This window comes from Anomalospiza imberbis, chromosome 8 (assembly GCF_031753505.1).
Source record: "Anomalospiza imberbis isolate Cuckoo-Finch-1a 21T00152 chromosome 8, ASM3175350v1, whole genome shotgun sequence".
Classification (NCBI taxonomy): domain Eukaryota; kingdom Metazoa; phylum Chordata; class Aves; order Passeriformes; family Viduidae; genus Anomalospiza; species Anomalospiza imberbis.
Window position 1 is genome coordinate 23183548 of NC_089688.1, and position 19327 is coordinate 23202874.

General features: G+C 42.4%; 1 protein-coding gene across 6 annotated transcripts in view; it reads right to left on the reverse strand.

Annotated features, from left to right (window-relative positions):
- NT5C2 (5'-nucleotidase, cytosolic II) overlaps positions 1 to 19327 on the reverse strand; it is a 59875-nt gene that overhangs the window by 17195 nt on the left and 23353 nt on the right. For 3 of the 6 annotated variants that reach the window (XM_068197956.1, XM_068197960.1, XM_068197957.1), the window contains exon 3: positions 13439 to 13512. In XM_068197956.1, coding sequence (XP_068054057.1) covers positions 13439 to 13512 — 74 coding nt within the window. Of the gene's footprint in view, positions 1 to 1004; positions 1047 to 1139; positions 1200 to 13438; positions 13513 to 14906; positions 14929 to 19327 lie in introns of those variants that run through there. The other 3 variants (XM_068197959.1, XM_068197962.1, XM_068197958.1) reach the window with 3 other exon arrangements.

Here is a 19327-nt window from a genome sequence, read left to right on the forward strand (position 1 = left end):
ACAGCACTGGCTGCATCGACTGCAAGGAGCCACAACCCCCTGACATTTCTCATAAGCCTATTTGAGTAAAGGGAGCTTCCTCCGGGCAAACAAACCATCCACCTCCTCAGATGAAGAATGGACGGGCTGGCATCACTGCAACTCTGGCAGCACATTTGGGGAAGATGCCCCAATTACAGGTGTTACGCTACCATTCCAAAATCGTAATCAGGGCTGGTTGTTCTCTCTCATGTCTTCAGGCAGCCGTGAGGAAACAGAGTAGAGAGGACAGATCAATACTTTTTCTGCTGCATGATGAAAACATGGTTTTAAACTTTGCTGGAATATCCCCTCCCTCAGACCCGGCTGCTGAATCCTGTTACCTCTGATGGAGACCATTTGTGTGTCATGGCAACATCATGAATTCAGCTATGTGCCATGCAGCTCTTTCACCCAGCTGAGAAGGGCACAGTCTTTGAGCATTCCCAGCTCTGTGACAGGGGAGGAGGCAGAGCCACAAACACAGTTTCACACCATCCTTGCCCAGCACGGGATGACAGTAAGACAGTAAAACCCAATGCACGTGCTACAACTCATTCTGATTTCTTTTTCTTACTGCTTGATGGCCATGTCTCTGCCACAAAGCAAAGTCCCCAGCTCCAGAGGAATTGTTATTTTAATAGTCCTGTTCCAACACAGGCAGATGCTTCAGCAGCACAGGGCAATCAGCATCCAGTGCTCATGGATTATGCAACCAGGGTGGAAAGAAAACAACTAAAGGTTTTAAAAAAACAGAAGCCAGTTGACAGCACTCCAGCTTCCTCTAATACCATTACTTGGCTTAACAATACACCATTAAAAGGTAAAAAGCAGTACCCCCGAGTGAACACTGCAAGCCTTCAGGTCTGTGATGAGTGCAGCCATCCCTGACTGACACAACGTGCTAGCAGGGAAGCTGGTCTGGAATGAGCAGGGGTTGTGCAGTAAGGTATGCAATTCTCATGCATTTGTGTGACTGTGTTTACCTTTGCTGCCAAGACACATATAGTTACAATTTTATAGCCTTCCTGAAAAGAAAAAAAAAAGAAAAAGAAAAAAAAAAAAGCTCTCTACAGAGGCTCCAGCTTATGCAAAATGCTGCTGCCAGGATTTGAACTCACATGAGGCAGATGCAGATTCAGAGTGTCACTCCAGGCTTGACGGAGTTACACTGGACTCCCCTGTTAAAGAAAAAAATCAGACTGATTTTAAAACTGCAACAGCTCTGTGCCATGTGGGACTGTGTCTGCTGGAGCTCTGTCCTCTGGCAAACTCAGAAGCTGGCCTGGCAGTTATTCCAAATACACTTACAACTGATTTACAGAAGAGGCACAGTTGGTAGTTGTGCATCCTACAGGCAAAATTCTGTCCTCATATCCACAAAGCAGTCTTAGATCATCAGCTCAGGGATAATTAGGAGGAAGAGGCTACAAGTACATTGCCCAAGTGATACAAATCCTTCATGTTTCTCCCAGACACAGAGCAACTGGTTCAAGAAAAGGTCTGGTGCTCTTTTTGTGGCTTTGCCATTATGGTCCATTCCTCAGCCAGTGACAAATTACTCCTTTCAGGACACTCTTTCACACCACACAATGCCTGCATGTGTCAATGCAGGAGACTTGGGAGACTGAGTCAGCAGCTACTCTGGGAACCTGAGAAGAGAATTTTGCCCTAAACCTTGAAGGTGCTCCCAGCGAGAGCCTCGCACAGCGGGTCAGTCTGTGGGGCACGTCTGCATTTAAACGTGCCCTGGGACACGCTTTCACTTGACCTTTCACAGGATAAACCAGCAGCAAACCTGCACACAGAGCTGCACTGCAGGGCTCTCGCTGGCAAGCACACACAGGGAGAACGCCAGAGATACTTTGCAACTTACAGGTATGCACAGAGTGATCAAGAATTATCGTTGAGATCCAATTTGCACTAAATACAAAGCTGAACTGGTTGGAATGATGTTGCAAAAATGACCCACAAAAGTATGCAGACCTCCTGGAAGGCTTCTCTGAAAATAAACGTTTAGGGCCTGTTTTGTTTCAAAATGAAGAGCTGAGGAAGGCTGAAGTGCATGTGATGGCTCTGCTTAAGCTGTGGGGAGGAGAAAACCCTTTAGAGGCTGCCCATATCTTCCCCTGTTGCTCCCACACACAAAAGTTCAGGCAAGGACGCTTCCCACTGAAGATGTAACATGGTTTATTCCAGGGCTTGCCAACACTTCTTGCAAGGTACTCATGGATCTTGGGAGAGAAGCAGGAGTTGAAGTTAAAATAATGTCCCCTTTCTGCACTGCTTCAGTTCTCTCCCATTTGTGAGATGTATTTGCTGTCTCAAACTGCACAACTGCAAGCAGTCCAATCACTATGGATTTGGTGCTGGGAAAAGCCCTGAATTGGGAACAGTGACAACACACTGATTTCCCATACCACCGAGGCAGCTTTGAGGAAGCAGCTCTCCTTCACCAGAACCCTCATTCAGGAAGGGAAAAACAAGCTCAGGAGGTTGCTACAACAGAAGCCTGCAGGGAGAGCAGCTCCTCCGGGCAGAGAGGCAGAGCCAGGACCACTAAATGATGACCTGAAGTATCATTTGCGTCTGCCTCCGTTTTTTCCCCATCTGTTGCCCTCTTATGATGCCCTACCACCTCCTGAAGGAGTTTCATCCCTTCCATCTGCCAACTCCCCACCTGCCTTTCCTCCCAGCTGGAAGGCAAGAGCAGCCCAGGGAAAGGTGCTTGCGATGCCCCCCAAAACGAACCCACACTGTCGGGGCACTTGACGGGAGCAGCTGCTTCCTGCAGGTGGGACATCCCTGCTCTGATCCCTTGGGCACACGCTGTCTCGACTCCTTCCCCACTCAGGTGCTGTCTTCCCCATGCTGTCTGTGCTGTTGACTTGCAGGTGTCCAGATAAGATCAGTATTTCTTAAACTAGAGGTGATGACCTCCTCCAAAAGGGTTGCAAAAAAGCTTGTACAAATACTCGCTCTTCAGAAATGCTACCCACTCTCTGTGTTCTCCAGAGGTCACACAAAGACAGATAAACCAAAATGTAGGCTCATAATGCACAGGGTTTCGCCTTTTCTCTGAAGCACAGGAAATGCAGCCCAACTACTTTGTGTTAAGTCTTGAAGAAATGAAAGTAAAATAACTAAAAACAGGTTTCTTCAGTTACTGCTTATTCTCCAGTGAGTAAGGCATGCAAATCAGGCAGTTAGGGACATACATGGGCAGGTAGAGAGCTGGTATCCAGATTTATATGTGTCTTGGGCACAAAATGCATAATTAAGCTTGTACAAATACATTTCTGAAATTACACAAACCTGACTTACAGAGCAGGATCAAAGTGTTGCTCTGAACTGCACCACAAATAAGTAATGTGTAGTGGGTTTGGTTTGCCAAGTATGCAAGTGTGTATTAGGAATAGATTTATATCAGTGTTGTAGTGACAAAAACTGCTTAGTTAAAGCCTTGAGGACTGAGATCTCCTGTTACAAACCCACTCCCTGCAACAGTACAAATATCTGCGTATCCTGCCTCAATGATGTCTATCAAATGAGATCCTAGTGTCCCAGAACAGCATAGATCTATCCCCAGAATTCTCCATTCTGTCAATATCTCCTCTGCACATGGCCCCAAAGCCAGGCATTTAGTGTCCACTACACTGTGTCTGTGACAGTCACCCCTCCACAATAACACCACCACTGCCTATTTCACACAAGCTCCAAATACTCATTCCCTGGCACTTCTGATCACCTGACCTGCAACTCCAGCTGAGAATACAGAGGGAAGCAGCCAGTGACCAGTCCTGGAGGTGTTTGGGACACTGGACTCAATTAAAAACCAAACCCCACTGAAATAACAATACCAATTAAATATACTTCTAAGTGTTGGGCAAGCATTTTGCATACTGCCGCAGTATGAGGAAAGTCTGTCTCAGCTGCAGGGCCAGAGGTCTGACGATCCCCAGCAGTAACCAGGTAGAGAGGAATGCTATCTGACCTTTACACACTGACCCTCCTTTCAGGGTATCTTATCTTCAAGATTTGTTACAGAGCAATGCCACTTTTCATATACAAGTGGAAAAGAGGAGGATTTCTGCTCCAGCATACTAATGACTTCAGCCTCTGTGTTACAGAGCCTTTTCTAATCAGGCAGGTATTGTCAGGCACTGCCACTGAAATGCAACAAAAGGGGAATGCTAAGGTTTCTCAAGCTATGCTGCTCTCCATGTTAAAATAATTCACTACTTACACAGAAAGGAATCTGAAATGTCATGTTTAAGTTTCACACCTGGGTGTTTACTACCCTCAGCTCTGACAGCGCAGTCAGACTGCTCAGCTCTGATGGGAGCCCAGACTCACGCTTGGCTTGCACAGCCTGGCAGGGTGCTGTCACTTTGCACTGGAAATAAAGCTGAGGATTTTCTTTCCCATGAGAACTACAAACCCTGCAGAGGGACCTGAACTGTGGGACCCTCTGTAGAAACACTCAGCTGGCTTGGCAATCCCAGGAATGGGGATAAGCACAGACCTCCAGATCCCCCTGCCTCGTGTCTCTCTTTCCAATGACACATCAAGTGTTACCCTCAGCTCCTGGCACAGCCACTGAAGGCATTTCACTTCACAGCATCCTCACTGGCCATGAAGGGAAAAACACTCCTATTTAAAGCTCTGGTGTGTCCAGCAGCGGTTTGGGTCATCTCTGCCCACATAAACACGTGCCCTGCGTGCAGGCAATGGAGTAGAGCACCTCTGTGCTGTGCTGACCTGGGAGCTCAGTGCCTGTAAAACAGAGTGGTAAACGTGCCTGATTGCAACCACAAGAAATCCCAAATTAAATCCATGGGACAACTCACATGTTTTCAATTAGGAACATGGTGAACTTCTGACTTGCCATTTGTTTATGAACTCGGCTGAACTGTGACCATAAAGGGTTTGTCTACAGTCAAAATGAGTTGAAAACCAATTAGGAACTGTCTCCAGTCCTCTTGACTCCTGGGGTTTGATTTTAAGCACTAAAGCATAAATAAAAATGCACGGTACTATGGAAAGCAGAATTGCAGCATTTTAGCCTATATTTAAATTGACTTCTCATAATACCAAACAATATGGGTAACAACATTGGTTTGTTTCTCTGAATTTTTTTTTCAGTCTAAATGAGAAGAAACTGCTGCCAGATTGAGTATAATTTTCACTTACCCATAGAAACCTTTTTAAACACAGAAGTGACCTGGGCAATAAGACAAAGCTTAGCTTTAAAACACACTTCAATATATTTAATGTGCCTTTTCTATTTCATTAAAAATTATGTGTCTGTAGTGATCAGCAAACAATACCTTGACAAAACCTCCAGGTGCATCCCAGAATACTTCTGTATGCGTAACACACAAGCTGCTCTGCCCTGCACGAGCAGCCGGATCTTGCACTGTGCCCACAGATGTTCTTGACAGTAAATCTGATAACAGAAACTAAGGCAAGGGTCACTCCTCATCAGAGGGTTGAATGCTTTGGATGCGAGCTCCAGTGGCTCCATGGCACCCTTTTCTGAGGATGCCACACCCGGGGCTCTGGGGGGAAACCAGAGCTCCCCTCCAGAGCAGCACCAGGGCTCTGCAGTCCCCAGCCGCAGCAGAGCCCATAAAGCAGCAACGCACCCACTGCAGCCCAAGAGCAGTGGAAAATTCCTTCCCTCTAATGCTCCTGCAAACATCCCCAAGTGCACAGCACAGCTTTCAGCTCTAAAACCTCTAACCTGGAACTGCATCAGCTCTCCTTCTCCCGCTCTGCATGCTAACAGGCTTGTGAAGAGGGCATTTGTTGCTGCTTCAAGGACTGCCACAGCACTGTATGTGCAGCCTAGCTCTGAATTGCTGGGTCCACACTTCAGGTTGTTTCTACTGCTGCCTTTCTGCTTGTATTAAAAACAAGTGTTGTCAAGAATCATCAGCTTTAACTCTTCCCAAAGCAGGCCTATTAGTGCTCTCATTGGTAAATTCCAGATATTTTTAGCGCTCTGCTGCTGCACTTTGTTTGCCTTCACTGTAACAAAGATTTGGGCTGTTTGAACATGCCTCAGAGGCTGGCAGAGCAGAGCTGAGTGTTGGAAAGATTTCTTCTGCTGAATAAAAATGAATGGCTTGAGGTAAGAACAGCAGCACTGAGGTCACATTGTGCAAGTTGAGAGAAGCAACTCAGACAGACTGCATTTCAAGGAAACTTCAGTTTGTCTATATTTTAATAGTTGGTATAACTTTCCTTTGCACTGGATTAATATTTTAAACATTACTACAGAGTCACCTGTCCTTTCACAGGGAATTTTTAGTTTCTCTGACACAAGAGAATGCTTTTTGTGGTTAACAAATGGCCTTCACAATTTACCTCTCTCAGATACAGCCCACTGTGAGTTATAATCCCATGTTGGAAATATCCCTGCATTTCCATGGAAACAAACTACTGTGCCAAAATACGGGCTTAGTTCTTCAGTAAAGACTTATGAACAGGGAAGAAATAGTTGCTTGGGCTTCAGGTTCAAGCATAATTTTTGATCATCTAGAAATAAGAAGCAAATTACTTAAAGGTCTAGAAGTCATTAATATAATATAGCTAAGGCATTTTTCAGGTTTATCAGCATCCAAACAGATTCAGCTTCTTATTTTTCTCCATATTCATTGAAGAGAGTGAGCCTCCAAGGCTACACATTTGTTTAACAGAGTGCACCTGTGCTTAGATACAGTACAAGTGCCCATGCTGGCAAGAAGCCACATAGAGAAGTTTTTCTGTAGTGCTAAAATAAGGCATTCACAAAGCAATGCCACACATGTGATCTCAGAGTTAAAGCCTTCTGTACTCTCAGCTTTGGTTCCTCCTACAGAGTAAGCTGCTGGAGTCATCACAAGGGTATTTGCAATTTAATAGTACTTCTGTTGTGGTATTAAGATTACTAGATAAGGGGTCGATTAGATTGAAAAATGCTTCCCTATTTTCATTGTCTTGCACGCCTTGGTGTACTGACAGCCTGCTGACCCAGCTAGGTGTTATCATCTTGTTTTTAAGAGCAAGGAAACAGAATATAGCAGCTTTTGAAACTCTCCTTACACTGTGAAGACTCGTTCTTTCAGCAGCTTCTGTTTATCACTCTGATTCTTCAAGAATCCACAGACAGCAGATTAGCAGTTTGTCAGTCAGTGATTTACTGGGCAGAGCAAGCAACACATGCTCTCTCCACTCCTCATTCCCAATGCCAGCATGTGAGATCCCACAGCTCCAGACCTCATTTGCTCATTACACAGCTTTAAATGGTCAGGCTCTGAAGAGCAGCAACACAAAGAGAGCAGGGACAATAATCACTGCACTGGTATTTGAAAAGACATCCAGCTCAAAGCATACTTGGAACAATTTGGCTTCTCCATGTGCCTTTAGCTTTAAAACACCAATGGCTAACTCTGCCTCTGAAATCTGCAAAATCTGCACCTGTCAGGCTGGCAATGTGCAAATGTGAAAAGGCAGACAGCAGATGTGCAACAGCGAGGGCATCTCCCAGTCCTGGCTAGTAGAGTTGGAAGGCTTCTCCTGCACATCTACCAACTCCTTTCTCCAGCCACCACATTATTTCTGTATGACACAAAGAACTGCATTATCCAACAAACTGGGAAAGAAGCAAAACTGCTTAGTATCTCCCCAAAAGAGCCTCAAAGTCTTACATCACAATGAAACTAAAGGCAAAGCTTTAACCTGAGCAGGAGTGCCTCATTAGATCATTTGCACTAGAGTTCAGCACTAATAAACAGACAATAACAGCACCTGAACTGACATCCAGATACACTGTAGTTGTTTACATGCTCAGAAGTTTAAGTATTCAGCTCAATCTTTCATGTATAAAACTCCCACATTTATGATTTGTTTTTCATTTGTGCAATCCAGAAATTTTTTCATTCAAGGTATAAATTCATGAGTCCCGTTTCTCATGAAAATTAAACAGAACTGAAACACAGGAACCTGACAGACTCGGCTACAGTAAAAACACTAGATGGACTGAAAAACCAGTTCTCAATTCTGCTGTCACCGTTTCTCCCAGGTCACACACAGCAACAATCCAACTCTACCTTCTGGCCGAGTGTATCTTTTCCAGAGCAAACAGGAACAAAAGCATTTCAAAAATGAAATGAGGGTGTGAAAAAATTTCCTCTTCCAAACTGCAAGGATGGCTCTGACACAAACACCTGAGGAAAGGGCAAAACCTGTTTATGCGTGTTGCACTTTGGATTGAGTTGGGAAACACTAAAGCTGTCTTTCCTGTATCTTTTCCCATGTGATGAGAAGGGAAATGCTACAAGCTGAAAGCATAAGCAATTTTGCAATAAAATCTTTGCAGTGTACCAAATCTTGGCATTAAATTGACAATGTTTCCAGGACACAAGCCATATTCCAATCAGATTATGTTGCATCAATCACATTTGCACACAATAAAACCAGCATTTTCCAAGCCTCATTTCCCCTCCTTTTTTATTGAAACAGTTTTCAGCGGCCATTGATAATTTCATTATCACTTTCTGGAGAACACAGAAGCAGCAATGAATTAAGCACAGGAAAAGCATTCCAAATGAAAGCATCCTGTCTACTGATACTACCTCTTATCTACTTCAGAGACAGAAGATAAACTTTCAACAAGGCCGTAACTTTTGGAGAAGAAGAGTAGTCACAGAGGAATCTTTTCAAGAACAATTGAGTTTGTAATTCTTACTTACTATCCTTCTCCATCTGCCAATGGTCCAGTGTGAAATTACAGCCAGTTTGGGAACCCCACTGCTTTAGCTCTGCTCCTGTCAAGGGACATCTATCCATCACCTCATTGTGCAGCCTGTCCCATTTAAGAGCTGGTAATGCCAAGGCCTCCTGCATTATTTGGATCCAGATCTAATAATTAAGTGTAGCTCATACTGAGTAGGAAGCAGCCAAATAAAATGCTGTGTGAAACCAATCTCTCTCTGCTGCATTTCCAATGTGAAACCAATCCCTCTCTGCTGCATTTCCAATGGGTGTCACCATCTCCTCAGGCTCAGGTGAGTGTCACAGTGAAGACTCTCCACTGACATACCTTTATTTTACTTTATGCACTTAGCAATAAACACAAAATGGAGAAGGCTGTGAATCTTTTGGATTGCATAAACATTTTCCTCTACCAAAGCATGAGCAGTTTTGACAGTACTGGTGAAAACAGGCAGGCAGACCAGAATTGTTAGTAACTGTTGATCTTCTGGCTGGATGAATAAGCAGAGATGAATCACTCAGATAATAAATGAAACTACTATTTAGCAAACAAAAATTAACAGCAATAGGACCTTCAATCTTTCTAATTTAAACAGGAATCATTCAATAATTCTCAGTTCTGTCCTGATTCAGCCCTGGGTGTAACGCCGTGGCTCCCAAGGAGCAAGGGCACCGTAGGGAACCGGCAGGGCCTCGCTCCCAGGCTGGCAGGCAGCAAGGTCAGAGGCAGGGAATGAAGGGCTGCATAACATCACAGAAACTTGTCTTAACCTCCACTAACAACAAGGGCTGAAATAGCTGATGACTCCTGCTTGTGTCAACTGCTGCAAGACTTTAAACAGAAACTACTTAACTAAGCACACAAACCACAGTCAACCCCTGCTGTTCTTCCTGCTCCTTCCACTTGCCTCCCAGTAACACCTAGCTTTAAAAAGCATTATGTTATGTACTAAATGAGATTCCCAAACAGACTGAATAGGAAGAGGACAGCCAGTTTCATACATAACACTGAATTCTGAGCCTCTAGTATTAGTGTATCTAGATCATTAACCTAGGGAGATTTGGGAGTTTCCATACACGTAAGAGATCTTAGTCACTCCATGAGAATACAATAACAATCCTTTATGGGAAAACAAGAAATCTAAAAACCTGTGAGAGTTATTTCAATTTGCTTTCATTTTATTTTCCCAGCAGTCAAAATTAATTCTAGATGTAATCACCGTGATTACAAATTCAGCTATTTAAGGTCCATAATTTCTCAGACAAAAAAGCTAAAACCTTCGGGCTCTTCTACACAAAAAGACTTTGTTTGCCCAACCCAATCATTAACAGTGTTTCTCAGCCCTATGCAAGGAAAGAGACAAGCACAATCAGGAAACACAGGAGTTATTTACAAAAATTCTAAGTTTAACCTATTTTGGCTTGAAAGCGAACAAAATCACTGTGCAAATGCTGTATGAGATAGCCTTAAATTCTTTTAAATTCTGAGTTAAATATTCTTTAATTTAATACCTCTAAGAAGTACAACTCTATAAAATAACATGTTAAATTGTACTTTATGTGCAATGTAACATGATGATACTAAAACTGCTCTCAGCTGGCAAGCTGACATTCTCAGACATGCTGGTAGTAGAACACGATCACTGCAGCATGTGCATGGTAGCTGTTACTACAGACTTCAAAATGGAAATGCCATGTCCCTACCAAAATTAGATTATTCTAGACAGAAAAGATGGTTATTGTAAGTAGATCTGTGTCCTTAAATTCATAAGGTACAGGAATAAAACTGTCTCAAGCTTCTAAAGTTCAATATACATGAATGATTCTGACTGCTGAACCACCTCCTAAGGAAGACTTTTGGTGCTACCAGTGGTCATTGATTTGAAAAGAAGAAAGAGACGAGACAGGAGTACTTTACAAGACAGGTAATTCAATGTGTATCAAAATAATCATTCTGAGATGGCAAATGTATGACTGTCATCAGTCTATTTCTGATGTCAAAGTACACAACAGAAGGGGATGTCACATACAGATTTTGGCAGGGTCAATGACTCTGCCTGCCTTAAGTTGTTGAATATGAAGATTGTGCTTGAATATTTTAAAAAGCTCTACAGAAAAGTAACCTAGCAATGTCTGAAAGTACAAATGCAGAAAACTAGACAAGGAGATAATGACACTGGCGATGCTTCTGTTCTTTTCTTTGGCCTATTTACGTGTTTTGGATGGTCTCCAAAAGGCTTCTGCTCAGCATGAGCCATCTGGTATGCAGATACCATTTCCAGATGTTAAATTACATATAAACTGGCTTTTTACTTTTTTTTTTTTCTTTTTTTAATCAAGAGAAGTAGCATGTCCATGTGAAAGAGTGGATAAAGGATAACGTGACCAATCAGAAAACACAACAGGGTCTCATGAATGCACTAACTATAGCATATTACTGTAATACTTCACTTGTCCCACTTCTTCATTATCATTTCAAATTAATTTATTCTAACACTGCACTCCTTAAATCCCCTGCAGTGGATAGTATTTTTTCTTGTATGCAAGCTACAAGTAGCTAATAATGGTCAGATAATAAATGCCCACATGGAGAGGAAAAGATGACTCTGAGACACAAGAAAATAAACAGGTAATTTCAAAAGTTAATTTCCAGTTTCAGTGGAAAAAAAGGGAAATAGTACTTACCAGTCATAATATTTTTCATCTGCAAAAGGCTTTCTAACCTAATTACATTCTCACAACTCCTAATGAAATGATCTGCAACTATTAACTGTTGTACTATGGAAGAAGTCACAGGACAGCAGCTTACCCCAGAGGGGTCCAGATTTCCAGTTTTCTGCCCAGACCACATCCCATTTCTTTTTCTGCTTCACACCCTCTCTCTCAACTCCCCTGAAAGCACTGACTGCCTGCTCAACTGGAGCACTGTGATCTTCCAGCCTTGGAAGCTGCAGGCTTTTATGTCTCTGGTACTGCTTTAGGATACTTGAAACATTCACAATTTTTCCTTTCATCCAATCAAGCATCATTTTGTAGATAACAACACATTTGCTCTGTGTTTACAGGAACAAGGAACATTTGAGTAAAATGAACAGTCAGATAAGTGAGGACAGTGCTGAAGCTGTCCTTCTGTCAGGATGAAAATTAGCAACAAACTTCATGCTCCACACCAGTCCCACTGGGATCACCTGGGTCCTTGGGAAGTGCCACCACTGCCTTTGCAAATGGCACAGAAGTTGTTTTTCTATTACTGAAGTGAAACCCACAACTTTTTCTTTTTTTTTTTTTTTAAGCATTTATTCTTGAACTGTTTTGCATGCACCCCTTAAAAGCACTGCCCCAAGACTGTCACAGTTGGGAAACACAAACAGAAAGCACATGCCTGCAGTCATATTCAGCACAGATTACCAATATACTTCATGACTTAAAAAGTGGCAAGAACTTTAAACAGATGTATAAATAAGGTGGGTAACAACCAAAGCTTTTATATGTAACGACTTCCTTGTAGATAAAAGAACACAAGGACCTGATCTAAATAAAAGCTATGATTACCTGCCACAATCTCCAAAAGTGCACCTTGCAGTTGAACCATGAGCCTATGGAAACCTTCCTGCCCTTCACTTAGCCTCTGACCCCAGCTCTGACCCTCACACTGTCCCCAGCCACATTACTCATCTCTCATTCCTTCTCAGTACACAGTAACCAGATGACCATAGCTGACATACTGCTTTAACCTATTATTAGGTGACCCTGACACTCTACCTCACATTTTCTCAGTTCATATACACAACAACTCTAAACTGAAATATTGGTGGTGATAGGACCTTTTTATCCATAACCGTGGAAGTGGTAATGAGAAAGAAGGCAGGACAGTACATGACATTCTCAGTTACAGCCTGTGTGATGCTATAACCTAGGAAAGTGGAAGTGAGCTTTTTATCTCTTCCTTCCTTAAAATACATAACATGAAAGTCTGACTATGAAGAAAATGGTAGCTTTATTTCCTCTCATCAAAAGTCTCAGGGAACTTGCCTGTTGAGTATCTGAAAGATGGAGAAGTCATGCAAACAATTTTATGAAACCAAAAGATCTTATGCAACCTCCCAAAGCTTATCTGTCATAAAGAATGGGCAAAGCTTTATGAATTAACTCGTTCAGCTGACACAAGGCACTGCCCCTGTCATGCCTCTTCTCAAAATGAGTCACTGATGCGGCTAACCCAGGAAGGGGAAAGAGGAAAACCTATTCAAAAATCACTCTCAGGACTAGGAGAAACTGCTAGCCAAAGGTGTAGCTTGCTATATGCACCAAGGATGAAAGAAATCACCTTGTTATTCAAAGCCAAGCATGCACAAGGGGCATTGTCAAAATACAGTGGAATCTAAGGAAGCAGACTTATTAAGCTTTGGTTTTCTCAACACCCATAATCACTTGAAACTGTACCACAGTAACATGGCTTGTGACCAAATACAGCTTGCAGATAACAAATTTAAGGGAAACACCTAAGATGAAAGGGCAACGAATAGTGAAAGATAAATTTACTAATACAAAAAGCACCTGTTAACTGGAGTAGCCCAATCAGCTTTTTGCTGTTTTTTGCTCAGCAAGAAGCAATATTTCAAACTAAGTCAGTGTTCAAAAAACTTAAGAAGATACTCACCAGCAAGTGTATAGTCCATATCAAAACCAAAGCACTTTATCTTTTCCATGGCTAAGCTTCTGTTTACAAAGACCCTGAAAAGAGAGAAGAAATATCACCAGAGATACGAGCATTTTCAAAATACTCATGTTTTAGAACAAACACATTCTGCCACTGTCAGGATGTCTGGCTTCCATAGGTCAAAATCAGCAAATATACCTGAAAACAGAGTCAAGTCTCATTTTTTGCGAGTTCTCCTGAAGCAAAGCCATGACTTTGCAGAAATATTCTAATTATTGGTATGCTGTCCAAAGACATACACGCATGCATGCGCACACACACGGCCTTCCATGTGACCTGCAAAAATTCCTAAGAATACAAGTGCCAAATCTCCTGAAGCAGAATGCAGACCTCAAAGGATATGAAACTGGAAGCAGTAGATGCAAAGCAATATAATTCGTTTGATTAAAACAAACTATTAGGAAGAGGTAAGAAGGAAAATAAAATAATTTCTGTGAATAAATTCACAGCATTTGCCTCCTATTTGGAACTATATCTAGAAATTCAAAGCAAACCCAAACAGATCCATTTTCACATGTTCACCAATCCCATTAAAAACGTGTAATAAAGTTCTGGAAAAGAGTAACTGAGAAAAATTTTCATACACAAGATATGCCATTTCTATTGTGAAAATGTTTTATTTATAACTCCTCTGAAACTTGCCAACTGCTATTTTGTAAATTCAATTTTTACCATTAATGCTTACTACAAAGAGATTCTAGGCTGAATGCTTCCAGGCCCTTTTAGATGACAGCATTCATACATGATATCCAATTTAGTTCAAGTAAGTAACAGGGTAAAGAAACAGCTCAGAGAATACAACAAAATCTTTTCTTGCTTCCTGTTCGAACTACGACAGTAACTAAGCTGCTTATGTTTCACCAGAACTTTAAAGCATAAAGCAGATCTGTAATTCAACAGGACTTCTTTCCACTGGCTTATCTGAACTTTAAAAACGAGAGTCAGAACTCGTCTGTGGCAGGGAAGCTGAGCTTTTCAACACCCATCTCAGACCAAAACCCCATGCACTGCTCGAGCTGTAATGCCAAGACAAAATTCTCCTGCATGAGAAAAGTCCCAGAGCCTTCACTTGTACTCTGATTTCAGCACGTGAAAATTCCCCAAATATTTACTAAGCGCGCTGCCCTGAGCGCAGTCATTATCCTCTTCGGCGCGCATCGGCTCAGGGACAGCGAGACACAATGGAGACGGCAAGTGCACAGCCGAGCGCTGCACGTTCGGAAAGCCGGGAGAGCTGGGAGAGCTGGGGAAGCTGGGGAAGCTGGGGAAGCTGGCAGGAGCCCCGGGGAGGTTCTGCTCCGGGCAGGTGGCCGGCACAGCGCGCCCGTTCCACCGGCCCTGTCAATCCGCCGCAGCCCGGATTTCGGCAGCGCGCTGCTCAGCCCAGGCTGCTGTGCGGTCCTCTTACCTCATCTCTCACCGATGTGCTCCTTGCTCGGCTCGCAGCAGTCTGATTCATCTACTTGTCTGAATCATATTACAGAATTCCTTTAAAGCTTCCCTGTGCCCATGCAATTTTGCTTGGATCTGATTTGACTTCAGAAGATCATTATGCCTGAACCAAGCCTTAAAGTACTGTATATCTTCTTGGACAATGTTCTAGAAAACACATCTGTGGCCAATTTAACCAGTCACTGGATATTGTTGTTGTTCCACACAAATCCACTTGGAATACAGTTTCTCTGGCAATAGTGTGCTTTCCCTCCAACCTTGCACACTCTCTCTGGGAGTCACTGTTTCCTGGCAAAGTGCCTGCCTTTGACAATGGGGCTTGTCTCCAAGGGGCCTTGGAGGTTACAGATGACGCTCTTTTCTAATAGGTTTATGTATTACCTAAAGAAGACAAAGTGATAGGGTGAACACTGGAAACCAGTAAAGAAATGCCTTTTGGAAATATGAGATGGGCTCGTAAGTCACTAAAATTCGCTCCTGAAATAGCTGGCTTTTCAGTAGGTGGAGCAAATTATCTGAATCTGCAATCTGAATCCCTGTTTGTCTTTTAACATCGAGACAGCTCCGACTTACAAGAGACCAGGGAGAAGCACTATTTCGTACTAAACACAGTCTGATACCTTGTATAATGCATATGATTACATGGTGCTGCTGCTGCTGTCAGGAAACATTATTTAATAGCTACTTCAAGCATAATTTCTGATCTCATGTTTGTGCAGCTTGTTTCTGAGAATGCAGAGCTTTAAGAAGGAATAACATACCTCCAGGAGACACCAGCAACAATTTTTGTCTAACCTGCAGAGTCCAGTTCTGCTCTTGCCTTTAGGCTTAATCCCTGCAGCACGGTTTTCTGACTGTCTTTACAGGACAGGAGCAAGAAGTGAAATTTAAAGAAGATCACAAGATCGTTTCAGAATTGCAACATTTGGTAAGTTTCCCAACTGAGGACAGAAACTGCAAGTACTAAGACACAGCTGAATGCACTCACAAAAAGGGTAATATGACAGTGCCTGTGGAAGGCAGAAACAAGGGAGCTGTGACCCGAGAGACCTGTTCCAGTCCAGCCTGCCTGTGTTTAGATGATGATGACACCAAACTGACCAAAAACCATGGAAAGATCACCAAACCTCTGACAGATTGTCATCCCTTGCTTTTGTAATATTTAGAAACTGAACCCAAAACCAGCATACCTTGAGACTGAAGATCTGGAAAAGTTTTCTGAACAACAAAACAAATAGCACCCATTAGTATCTTTTTGTTCCAAAATAAGCCTTTTGGAAAATTACCATAGCAGCACCCTTTGGTAACAGTTGGTGAAGATGACTCTTTCTCCACCAATTTGCACTTATTGCCTATGACCTATAAACTGCACTGGCAGGGTCTGATCACACCCCAGCCTGGCAGATTTCAAGGCATGTTACCAACTGATCTGATGTGGTAATTACTTCACCCACCAGTGCTGGAGTGAGACAGAGCAAATATTTTAAAAAGCCAAAGAAGGTTATTACACAACATGTTCAGGACGGGAAATGAGAACACTTTAATCAATTTAAACTTGCATATACCTTGGCAGATTGAATGCAGACTAAACAGTGGTAAAAAAAAAAAAAAAAAAAAAAGGACCATTTTTATTTCTCTTGTGAAGGCCAAGATAGATGTTGGTTTATTTTGTAGGCACTCAGGACCTCAATTTTAAATCCTGATAAAGAAATTTCCCATGAACAGAGCTCCCCTAGGCACAAGGGAGTAAGTAGCTACTAACAAATATTTACTCCCAGAAACTGACCAGCTTAATTCGGGGTTTTACTCAAAGTAGCAAATATCTGCAGTGTCCTAGAAACTAAAATTAAAAGCTGAGATTAAATCTCTAGCACAGTTTCTGGGAAGAGCCAGGTGCTTCTCAGAAGATGCAGACTTAGCCCATTCCAAAGCTGTTCTTAAATTCTAATTGAAAGTACACTCAGCCTGACTACAAGAATACTGATCAAATCATAGGATCACAGAATGGTTTGGGGTCAAAGGGACCTTAAAGATCATCACATTCCAAGCCCCTGCCATGGGACACCTTCCACCAGATCAGGTTTCTCCAAGCCCCATTCAACCTGACATTGTGTCTATTGGCTACAAAAAGGTAACATCTCCTCAGAACAAATGCTACAAAGAAATTACAAGAGTTGTTTTTAATGACTATAAAGCAAGAGCAACCTGAGGGCCCTAAGAACCTCGACCACCTGAATGAAAAGATCCTCTGGTCATGAAAGGAAAGGATGAAATAACAAGTTTTTTCCAGCTCATCCAGATGAACAAAAATCAAAGAAGCTTCCAGATTACAAACAGTAGAAATAATATCGGAATAAGAGGAAAACTAAAATTATCTAACATTTTTAGGCAAGGAAGTTTTAATGCAGAATAATTTTTCCACTTGCCAGAATCAGAAGAAATCACGCTCTCCCTTCCCCTGAATTTTTTTCCATTTAGAAAACAGTCACTTCAACTGGAAGCACTGGAGTTAAAATTTAAGCTGTTCTAAAAACTTAACAGCACTGGGCATTAAGACAAAACAAACTGCAGGCACAGCATGAGAAGAGCCTCTGCATTCCCTGTGCTGAGGCAGAGGTGAGTATTGCCTAAAACCCAGTTCCACACCTGTACACACGCAGAGCATCTCCTTGAACAGGACACTGCCTTTCTCTTGCCTGCATCTTTTCCTCCTGATGAAAACCCAAGCTTTACATTTCTGCTCTGAGGAATATCCCTGCAAGTCTCCTGTATTTGGACTCCCTGTCAGTTTGGCTGGAGCGACACAAGGTGTGGAGCATGTGGGGAAGGCAGTTCCAGGGACCAGATCCCAGCTCCATGGGCTCTCTGAGCACAGCTGGGACTGGGGAGCAGCACCTGGATTTGGGGTGGCTCAGCCTGGCACAGATCCCCACCTTTGGAAAAACAGACTTGAAGAGCTGTTTTAGGGAGACCTCGAAGCATGTTTCCTCTCTAACGAGTTCTTCCTCAAAGATCAAACCCTGCAGCTTGGCCACAGCAGAAGGCTCTCAATGTCTACAGTATTTATTTTCTTTCTGAGCTCTATGGATTATGCTGGGTAAGAGAAAAATGTGTTGTATTGCAAGGAAGAAGGAACTGCTGAGCACGCAGCAGGGAAGCCACACAGCCCTCATAGCCACAACTCTGCAATTCATAGTCCTTTATATTTTTACAAGAGAACCCATCTTGGTTTTGTTACTGTTCTTGTCAATCAATTCAGAAGCAGGAACCTAAATCCCAACTCTTCTCAAGTAACACTGGAGAGGAGCAAACACAGAGAGGGAGAAATGTTTTTATTTTATTTGTGCAATACCTCTAAAGAATTGTATGGCCTGACTGAAATTTGCATGTATAATAGTCTTGTAGTTTGACCAGCAAAATAAACAAAATGCACAGAACTTTACAATCAAGGAGGAACTTAGCACATGGCTACCAATTCCTCATAGCGAAGAAATGAAAATGAAAAATGTGAGGCAAGGTTTCTGGAACAGAGCACTTCATAATAATTTTGCAAATGTGTCTAGAAATATCTTGCAGCAATTAGCATTTTTCTGGGCAGTGTGTTTCACTGGAAATAAAATAAATACAAAGAAAATTGCAACACCGCTGAGTGGAACAGCAAATACAGTGGGAGCTGGCTAAGCATGACTTACATGTGTGTTTAAAAAAGCCTGTGGTGGACAGTTGGGCTTGAGCCAACCACAAAACAGGGACTAACTAGCCAGAAGGCTCAGATTCCCGCTTACTCAGGGTTTAGGAACTTTGGTTAATCTTCACTTTATGGACAACTTCCATTCTTTAATAAGCTAGGAGATTTAAAAAGAAATAATGGGAACTAAATGGATTAGCTTTTAATAGTCTCCCACGCCCAAGGTCCCCGTGGCCGCTCTAAAAAGGCGAATAATGAAATAAACATCCCTCTACTGTTATGACAACTCCGTGTTCTCAGTATGACTAGCTAGTCCCCACATGTGGTCTGCTTGGGGACTTGTGTCACATTATAGTTCTGGTCTCAGGTGACTTCCACCAGCAGCAGCGAACTTCCCCACTGACCTTATTTATCTGGTACAAAGCTTGTGAGCAATCTAAAGAAGATACTACCATATCATCCAAATGTCTCATCTTTGGGTGCTGGATGTTTTGGTAGCTGCCTTAGAGAACAAATAAACAGCTTTAAATTTTTAAAACCAATGAAATTGTTCCTTTGCTAAGTCCTGCCTCTTTAGTCAGGTATTGACCACTCCATATACTATTTTTTATCATACTATTTTGGTTTTATTTTTTAATTCAAGATTTTTGGAGTTATATTTTATTCCTTCTTCAACCAAATATGAATAT